This window comes from Penaeus japonicus, unplaced genomic scaffold (genome assembly GCF_977035675.1).
Source record: "Penaeus japonicus unplaced genomic scaffold, GWHDUDI00000001_assembly GWHDUDI00000017, whole genome shotgun sequence".
Lineage (NCBI taxonomy): Eukaryota > Metazoa > Arthropoda > Malacostraca > Decapoda > Penaeidae > Penaeus > Penaeus japonicus.
In genome coordinates this window covers 19,766,875-19,776,874 of record NW_028234419.1, presented here as the reverse complement: position 1 = coordinate 19,776,874, position 10,000 = coordinate 19,766,875, and the positions used below count along the sequence as shown (strand labels likewise).

The 10,000-nt window shown below is 41.4% G+C and overlaps 1 protein-coding gene across 1 annotated transcript; it reads left to right on the top strand.

The window, feature by feature from the left end:
• Positions 1 to 427: 427 nt before the first annotated feature.
• On the top strand, positions 428 to 7,871 carry LOC122265352 (tubulin alpha-3 chain). The gene is made up of 8 exons (XM_086546080.1): positions 428 to 675; positions 1,258 to 1,430; positions 1,837 to 1,965; positions 4,673 to 4,872; positions 5,174 to 5,348; positions 5,703 to 5,855; positions 7,085 to 7,248; positions 7,677 to 7,871. Exons 1-8 carry the CDS (start codon positions 555 to 557, stop codon positions 7,807 to 7,809), a joined length of 1,248 nt encoding a protein of 415 aa, XP_086402206.1. The 5' UTR covers positions 428 to 554; the 3' UTR covers positions 7,810 to 7,871.
• The last annotated feature ends 2,129 nt before the right edge of the window (positions 7,872 to 10,000 follow it).

Sequence of the window (10,000 nt, the reverse complement as noted above, 5' to 3'; positions counted from 1 at the left end):
TATGTGATCATCCTTTTGTTTTTATGGTGAACCACAGAAGGATTATTTTTATCTTGATGACTCCCGTTTTACTCGTCTTTCAGAGTTAGAGTATGCATGTTGGATAAGCTTCATTGCTGAATATATTCCTGTGATCGTGCATGTTTATTTATTTATTTATTCTATTTATTTATTTTTAATCTTTATCTGTCTATCTTCCTTTGTTTCTCTCTCTGTGTTTTCCTCTCTCTCTCTCTCTCTCTCTCTCTCTCTCTCTCTCTCCCTCTCTCTCTCTCCCTCCTCCCCCCTTCTCTCTCTTTTCTATTTATATCTCTCTCTCTTTCTCTTTTTTTCTCTCTATCTCTCCTTCCCCTTCTCTCCCTCCCTCCCCCTCTCTCTCTCTCCCTCTCTCTCTCCTCCCCTCCCCCCCTCCCTCCCACCCCTCTCTATCTCAACCTCCACTTCATCCACAGCGCGAGTGCATCAGCGTCCACGTGGGTCAGGCCGGCGTCCAGATCGGCAATGCGTGCTGGGAGCTGTACTGCCTGGAGCACGGCATCCAGCCCGACGGCTCCATGCCCTCCGACAAGATGGCGGGGCACCACGACGACTCCTTCAGCACCTTCTTCTGCGAGTCGGGCGCCGGGAACCACGTGCCGAGGGCGGTCTTCGTCGATCTGGAGCCGACGGTTATTGGTGAGGATTGGGGGTGTGGGTGGGGATGGTGTGGGTGGGGTTGGGGAGGGTGAGGGTGGGGGTGAGGGTGGGGGTGGTGGTGAGGGTGGGGGTGGTGATGGTGAGGGTGGGGATGGGGTTGATAGTTGGGGGTATTTGTAATGGTGATGATGAATATAACCGTTTTGATATTGGGTCATATTTGTAGCTATGGGGATGATAGTGCTTATGATATTAATTTTAATAATAATAATGATAGTAATGATAATGATGATGATAATGATAATAATGATAATAGTAATAGTAATAACAATAATGATGATGATATCAGTAATGATAATTGTAATGATAAAAATAATGACCATGATAATAATAATGATGATTATGATATTAATGATGAAATAATGAAAAGGATAATATTAATGATGATAATAATTATAGCAATAATAGTATTTCATCATCATAATAATAACAATAGTAACAATAATAGTGATAAAAATAATGACCATAACAAAATCTACAATGATAATACAAATAATAATAAAAAAAATCGAAATCCTGCAAAAAACACCCAAGAAATCACAACCTCCTCTCCTCCCGCAGACGAAGTGCGAACAGGCATGTACCGTCAGCTGTTCCACCCCGAACAGCTGATCACAGGCAAGGAGGACGCGGCTAACAATTACGCACGAGGACACTATACCATCGGCAAAGAACTCATCGACGTAACCATGGAACGCGTGAGGAAGCTGGCCGATCAGTGCTCAGGCCTTCAGGTATGGTGACTTGGGATGGTGTGGTCTTGGTGATGGTGATAGTCGAGATAGGTAGAGTATTGTGGGTGTTAATGGGAGCTGGATGATAGTGGTGGGAGGCAACGATCATGGTGATACGAATGAAAGAGATAATAATAATAGTGATATAATTGTGATATTGATAACAATGTGTTATTTCTGTTGATGATTGATAACGATAATATAAATTATGGTGGTAATGATATTATTAACAATAAAAATAAGGATGATATATGAAAATGATAATAAAAAAAGACATACAACAGTACCCGCAATAATAAACTAAATAAATTCTTGGACATGGACACACCTCTCTAAGATGGTCCCGGTCCCCTTCCATCCTCCCTTCTGTGCCTCCTTCTGACTCTCGGCCTTTCTCTCCCCCAAGGGCTTCCTCATCTTCCACTCCTTCGGCGGCGGCACAGGGTCAGGCTTCACGTCCCTCATGATGGAGAGGCTCTCACTCGACTACGGAAAGAAGAGCAAGTTGGAATTCGCCATCTATCCCGCACCACAGGTAGTGTATGGGTGTGTGCAGGTGTTTTAGGTAGATGCAGTGCTGTGTAGTGGTGTGTGGGATGAGTTGGATGGAGGAATGGGTGTGTACGTGTGTACGTGTGTGTAGGCTGAGGTGGATGGAGGAATGGGTGTGTACGTGTGTGTGTATTGGTGTGTAGGATGAGTTGGCTGGAGGAATAGGTGTGTACGTGTGTGTGTGTTGGTGTGTAGGCTGAGGTGGATGGAGGAATGGGTGTGTACGTGTATGTGTACGTGTGTATGTAGACAGAGTTGGATGGAGGTATGAGTGTGTACGCGTGTCTGTATTGATGTGTAGACAGATTTGGATGGAGGAATGGGTGTGTACGTGTATGTGTACGTGTGTATGTAGACAGAGTTGGATGGAGGAATGGGTGTGTACGCGTGTGTGTATTGGTGTGTAGAGAGATTTGGATGGAGGAATAGGTGTGTACGCGTATGTGTATTAGTTTGTATGCAGACAGAGAAGGACGAAGGAATGGATGTGTACGTGTGTGTTATGCAGAAGCTTTGCAGTGTGTTGGTATGTAGAAAGAGATGGATGAAGGATAGATGTGTACGCGTGTGTTATATAGATGTGCTGGTGTGTATTGGTATGTAGATGGACGGAGGAATGTGTGTGTGTGCGTGAGTATATGTGTGTGTGTATGTGTGTTTGTGTGTATGGGTGACTGTGTGCATCTATGTATGATATACTGATTCACATATAAGCAAATGGGAATCACTGTTATTGATATATGTTATTCTCGGTAATGCGTATTTACTATGGGGCGATATAAATCATTTGAAATGTGTTATGTGGCCTTTAATAATTATCTGTCACATCTTGAAAGTACTAATTATTAATCCTCGGTCATATCAAATGATGTTGGTTGTACTTTAACTTAATTCTCAAAAGATAAACTAACTTCATATCCGGTTTAGAATTATTTTTGTTTCTGATTGCTTTCAATTAACAAGGATTAACTCTCAAACAGTTTGAAATAATTGGATTGATTTTGCAAGTTGCTCATAATCATTCTGCAATATCACCGAGTAGTCAGGATGCTGATATCATTCACCTATTATTGGTTTTCATAGATGAATAATGACAGACTGCGAACTTGTACCCTTGCTAATATCATTAACAATTACGGTATATAAGGTCTCACACTACACTTGCGTTACTGACAGAGATATTAGCGCTATGATGGTGGCGGCCTAGAAGTCGGGAAACTAGAAAATCTAGTAAAATAATAGGTCTCTCTCTCTCTCTCTCTTTCTTTCTCCTCCCCTCCCTCTCTCTCTATTTTTTTTTGTCTCTCTTCCTCTTTTTCTCCCCACCTCTCTCTCCCCCCCCCTCCCTCTCTTTCTTACCAATGCCCCCCCTGCTCACTCTCATTATTTGCGCGTCATTATAAAAATTGAATATAACAGAACCCAACTTTTTCTCCCCATCTCACTCTTTCCATTTCCCCTCCCCTCCCCTATTCCCCCTTTCTTTTTTCTTCTCATTCTCCCTTCCCTCCCCTTCGTTTATAAAACTTTCCAGTCGGACAAATAGGCCTAGCACAAAATATGGCCATATCTCCTACCGCAGACTGTAGGCCCGATTTTATTTATTTTTTTATTTTATTTTTTTTTAAGCATGGGCTTTTGGGCACGTCAACATAGTTATACATTTTTTGCAAGCGTTTGTATACACACAATTTTCGTTATCCTTACAATGAAAAATTTTCGTGGTTCACTTTCCATGTGTGGTTCATGCTCCTGTAACAGGTCGTGAACCATCATAACCTGAGACTGTACCCCTATATACAGTACTTCAAATGGGTTACCTGATCTTCTTGATGACCCAGTCAGGTCTTCGGTATCTTTACAAGACTAGACAGACACAAGCTAATATATATGGGCGATATAGTGTGCATGTATTAGTGAGCTGTTATGGGAAACTACCATACACTACTTTCTTCACAATTGTATGTAAGGGAGACAGTATGAATGTGTTAGTGAGTTGTTATGAGAAAACTACCATACGGTACTTTTCTTACGTACATGTAACGTAGTGCATATATATATTAGTAAGATGTTATGGGAACACCACTTTGTGCACAGACTTATATGAGAGACACACTATGCATAAATTAATAAGTTGTTATGGAAAAACTACCGAAAAACACTTTCCGGTTTTTGTTTCGTAAAAAGTTAGGTCGTATGTTAATATATCTGTTTTATATCTTTACAAAAAAAGTTTCGGTACTTGAGAGCTAGAAAGATAGAAAGAGAGAGATTGAAAGAGAACGAGAGAGAGAAAGAAATAGAGATAGATAGGTAAATAGATAGATAGATAGAGAGATAGAGAGAGAGAAGAAAGATAGAAATAGAGACATAGATAGATAGATAGATAGATAGAGAGAGAGAGAGAGAGAGAGAGAGAAAGAGAGAAGAGAGAGAGAGAGAGAAAGAGAGAGAGAGAGAGAGAGAGAGAGAGAGAGAGAGAGAGAGAGAGAGAGAGAGAGAGAGAGAGAGAGAGAGAGAGAGAGAGAGAAAGAGAGAAGAGAGAGATAGATAAAGAAAGAGAGAAAAAAAGAGAGAAAGAAAGAAAGAAAGAGAGCAAAACAAGACCCTGACAAAGAGAAAAAGATAGAGAAAAAAAACCGTTCTTCTGCAGACCCCTTTCTCAAAAGCCCTTCCCTTGCCCCAACCAGGTGGCCACAGCGGTGGTCGAGCCCTACAACTCCATCCTGACGACCCACACTACCCTGGAGCACTCCGACTGCGCCTTCATGGTCGACAACGAAGCCATCTACGACATCTGCCGGAGGAACTTGGACATCGAGCGCCCCACCTACACCAACCTCAATCGTCTCATTGGCCAGATTGTGTCCTCCATCACGGCTTCTCTCAGGTACTGATGGGTGGGTGGGTGGGTGAGTTGGTCAATGGATAGATAGACAGATAGATTGGTAGAGGGTCATGGAGGTAGATAAAAAGATATCTGTAGACCGAAGAAAGATATATATGTATATGTATATGTATATGTATATATATATATATAGATAGATAGATAGATAGAGAGATAGACGAATAGATAGATAGATAGAGAGATATACAAATAGATAGAAAGGGAAACAGAGCCAGAGAAAAAACAAAACGCAAAACCCGCGATTGCAAGAGTTTCTCAACCTCAATCATCTTCAACTTGGCAGATTCGACGGCGCCCTCAACGTGGACTTGACCGAATTCCAGACCAATTTGGTGCCTTACCCGAGGATCCACTTCCCGCTGGTGACCTACGCGCCTGTGGTCTCAGCAGCAAAGGCCAACCACGAACAGCTCTCGGTGGCAGAAATCACCAGCGCTTGCTTCGAGCCCGCTAACCAGGTATTTTTTTTTTGAGGGGAGGGGTCCCGTGGATTAGAATTGATATATGGGGTTAAATTGCGAGGTTAAATTACCTGAGTGATGTGTTGTTTCTACAGGAAATAACACACGCACACATTCTGATTTTATGAGACTGTTGGTAGAAGTAAAATGTAATATTACTGACAATGATAATAATAATAATAATGATGAAATAATAATAGTAATAATGATAATAGCAAGGGTAATAATGATAATGATATTAATAATAATAATAACAATAATAATAATGATAATAATAATGGTGATAATAACAATAAAAATTAAAACAAGAAAATCGAAAGCCTCACACAACAAGCTCCTCCTCGTCCTCAGATGGTGAAGTGCGACCCCCGCCACGGCAAGTACATGGCCTGCTGCCTGCTCTACCGCGGCGATGTGGTGCCGAAGGACGTCAACTGCGCCATCGCCACCATCAAGACCAAGCGCACTATTCAGTTTGTGGACTGGTGTCCGACTGGGTTCAAGGTATGGTGTCTCTGTTTTTTTTCTCTTTCTCTGTCTCTGTTTTTTTCTCTGTATCTGTCAGTTTCTTTTTCTCTGTTTCTGTTTCTCTCTGTCTCTGTTTCTCTCTGTCTCTGTTTCTCTCTCTCTGTCTCTGTTCCTCTCTCCTCTCTCTCTCTCCGTCTCTCTTCCTCTCTCCTCTCTCTATCTCTCTCTCTTTTTGTATCTATATATTCATATCTATATGTATTTCTATATCTGAATATTAAGGTACAGGCGTATATACATATAGAGTGCACGGATAGAGAGTATGCTAGGAGTACTTCAGCCCTTGTTATTTTTTTTCTTCATCTGAAAAGAACCTTTTAGTCAATGGAGTGTCTTTTTTTTAACAGCCCCTGTGCTGCACCGATCTGTCATTCTCAATACGCCTTAATCAGTAATTTATTGTTGTAGTTGTTAAATGAATCATTGGATAGTTATGAGAGAGGCATATAATGACGTAGGTATATTTTCACATTTCTAGGATACTGGCGTGAAGTCTGAGCGATGATAATTTCATTATTATTATTTACAATTATTCGAATCGAGTTCAATCATAACACTTAGTATATGTATTTTCATATTTGCTCTACGACCCTCAATCATTTAGTAAAAGTATGAATCCGAAATAAAGTCATGAGAAAGGAGGACTAGGGATCTGTCACCGAGAGACTCAAGGTAGGGAAAACAGAAGAAAATAATAACAATGAAGTTTACAAAATAGGACATCTAAAATCTGGTGTAGCAACCGCTCAACCCTTCCTGGCTGAAATGCGTGTACCAGTTCCGCATGAGGCCGCCTGTACCTCCTACTGCGTTACTTGGTTCACATTAATTCAAAGCGTTTAATTACTGACATTAAGACCTACTCAATCACCTTCACATCTAAGTAAAGACACAATCCCTTTTCCTTCCAGAGCTAGCCTTGACTCCCACCTCTGGTCTTCCTATAAATGGGTATCACCTACCAAGCCTCCTAGAGTGGGACCTCAACGACACATCAATTTAAGCGACTCATTCAGTTATTAGCATTGAATCCTGCTAAATCACCTGAGACTCTAAGCTCAAATCACTTTCCCCTTTTCCCACCACCAAGAACCTCAGCCACTCCTGTTCTTTAAGACCTGCTGAATCACCTTTGAATTGAAGTTAGGTCACACCTCCAATTTCCCATCACGAATAACCAACCAAACAACCATTTCTTCCTGCAGGTGGGCATCAACTACCAGCCTCCTACCGTGGTACCTGGAGGTGACCTGGCGAAGGTATCCCGGGCAGTGTGTATGCTCTCTAACACCACCGCTATCGGAGAGGCTTGGGCGCGTCTCGACCACAAGTTCGACCTCATGTACGCCAAGAGGGCCTTCGTCCACTGGTTAGTACTGGTGGTTCTTTGCTTGGTTATATGTGGTGTGGATATTTTTTTTCTTAGAAGTTACATTTTCAGAAGTTGTGTCCAGTGTGTGACACGTTATTTGTCTATTTGTATATCTTATGCTTTTTTTTTCTTTTTTTTTTAAGAACTAGTGTAATATTATAGTTATGAAAATCATCACCATCATTATAAAAATCTTTATCATAGTTTTTCTGTTTTTAAAACTAATGATGTTGTCTTCATTGCTAATAATCGTCAATGCTGGTTGTCTTAGTTCCATAGCATCAAAATCTACCACAATCCTCTCAGATTATTCCAGTTCAAGGGTAGCCTATTGATAACACCCCTCCCCCCTCTCCCACCACCTCCCCCTTCCCTCCCGCAACAAACACCATCGTCCACGCCCCTTAAATCCTCTCCTCCTTCAGGTACGTCGGCGAGGGCATGGAGGAGGGCGAATTTTCCGAGGCCCGCGAGGACTTGGCCGCCCTCGAGAAGGACTACGAGGAGGTCGGCCTTGATTCCGCCGAGGAGGCCGAGGAGGAGCCCGAGGAATTCTAGGAGAATGTTGAGGTCGTCCTTGAGGAGGGAGTGAAGGAGGGAGAATAAACGAAAAAACGTGATTTTGATGTTTTTTTTTTAAAGTCCTTTTTTAATGAATGATTGGGTTTTAGATTCCTTTTTATTGATTGGTTATTGATATTATCAATTCTTCATTACTGATAAAAAAAATCATTTTCATTGTTGATTTTGTTATTCTTTCATTATAGTTTTTATTGATTTAATTATTCTTTCAAATCTTTTTTATTGATCAAACGTTAGATTTAAAAAATGGTTAGATGTTCTTTTAAATACTTTGACAAATGAACAATCTACTAAGTGAACAAACGCACATCGTATGATAATGCATGTATAACACTACGCAAACCAATGTTTACCAGCTAATGAGCGTAGGGATATGCATAGAACTGCCTGTGATGTGGTTATCTATTTGTCTATAAATCTCGCACACGAGAGCTGCTGCGGCTTAGTGACAAATGTTCGTCGCATACAATTAAAAGCAGGTTTGCTGTGAGGTCAGCAGGGCGGAGCCAGTATCTCCTTTTTTTTCTTCTTTTTTTCCCTCTTTTTTCCAAGTTAGCCGCCCTCGCACGGGCTTGATGCAACCTGGCTTTGACCATAGGGCATCCTCATCCATGTTCTCCTCCGTTTTTTTGGGGGGTCTTAGAAACACATCAACTTCTCTCCCCCCCCCCCCCTGATTTCGCACCGAGATGCACACAGGAGCCTTAACTCTCAAGCAAACCCAAGTCTTCGAAATCGACACGGCCGTCTCAAAATTACAAAGTGGATACATTACCGGAGACAACTTAGAGGCTCTGATGGCAAAAGTTTCATTAACTGCAACACGTACAAGAATCCGGCCGTTAATTCGAAGTCCAAGTTGGGGCTCGAGATGCAGACCCGTAACGGCGTCAATCGATCATCCTTGACAGGTCTCCCAGGGTGTTCTTGAGATTCTGCAGCGGCAAGAGCAAATATGCAATCGCAAAAGCATAAATCAGCCCACTTTTGTCTCACAAATAATAACCCTCTCTCTCTCTCTTCATTTTTTTTTTTTTTTGAAAACTATCACGTTCATTATCAAAAAGGTCATTGCATTCATTCGCCAAACGAGAGGAGGATCGAGTCAGACGGAAGTTTGTCGTCCTAATATTTTCTCTTTGTCATTTTCGGCCGAAAAAAAAGGTAGACAAAAGTGCCTAACAAGCTCATTCCTTTTCCCTTTCCCTTTTGCTCCATTTGGTCGTGTGCTCGAGTTTGCTCCATAGAGCCAGCATAATAAGGCTGATTACTTATTTTCTTCCTTTTTTGTTTTGTTTTCGAGGGGGGGGGGTGATGGGAGGAGGGGGTGATGGGGGGGGGAGGTAGCAAGTAACTACTTTCCTGCTTGTTATTTTTTTTCTGAATTGTGACACATTCGTCTGCCGTAAATAATGCTATACAGTGTACTCTGAATACAAAATGTTGTACAATAGTAAGTCCCCAATTTCGAGTGAAGTGAAATTGCACTTAATGATATATGAGAAGTATACTTGAAAGTGTTACCTCCGCGTCTGTTACTGAATTATTCATATGGTAATACAGCTATCACTTGTGGCGTAGCAGAGAGCGGACATGCATTTTAACGACAAAGTTAATAAGGAGTATGCTGTAACAAGGCTTGCTACACCGATTATTTCTAGACCTGCCGTATCAGCTTTTATCCGTAATTTGCAACTACAGTGAATATGTTTTATGTTTTTTTTTTGTTTTTTTTTTCGTTAAAATGTGGATGATATTGATGATATACTAATTGTCGCCAATACATGGTTTGTTACTTTAGTGAGACCTTAATGTAGTCCTGAGTTTTAGTTTACGAATTCTCATGTTTATTTCTGTGTTTTATTTTTTTATATAATTTTATTTAATCTTAGAGTGATTTTTTGTATATAGTGGTGGATATGGGGATAATGATGTCTTCTGTGTGAAAGGGGAAGTCTTAATAAAAGCTGGCCAGAACCACACACGCACACACACACGCTCTCTCTCTCTCTCTCTCTCTTTCTCTCTCTCTCTCTCTCTCTCTCTCTCTCTTTCTCCCTCCCTCCCTATCTCTCTTTCTTTCTCTCTCTTTCTCCCTCCCTCTCTCTCTCTCTCTTTCTCACTCTCTCTCTCTCTCTCTTTCTCACTCTCTCTTTCTCCCTCCCTC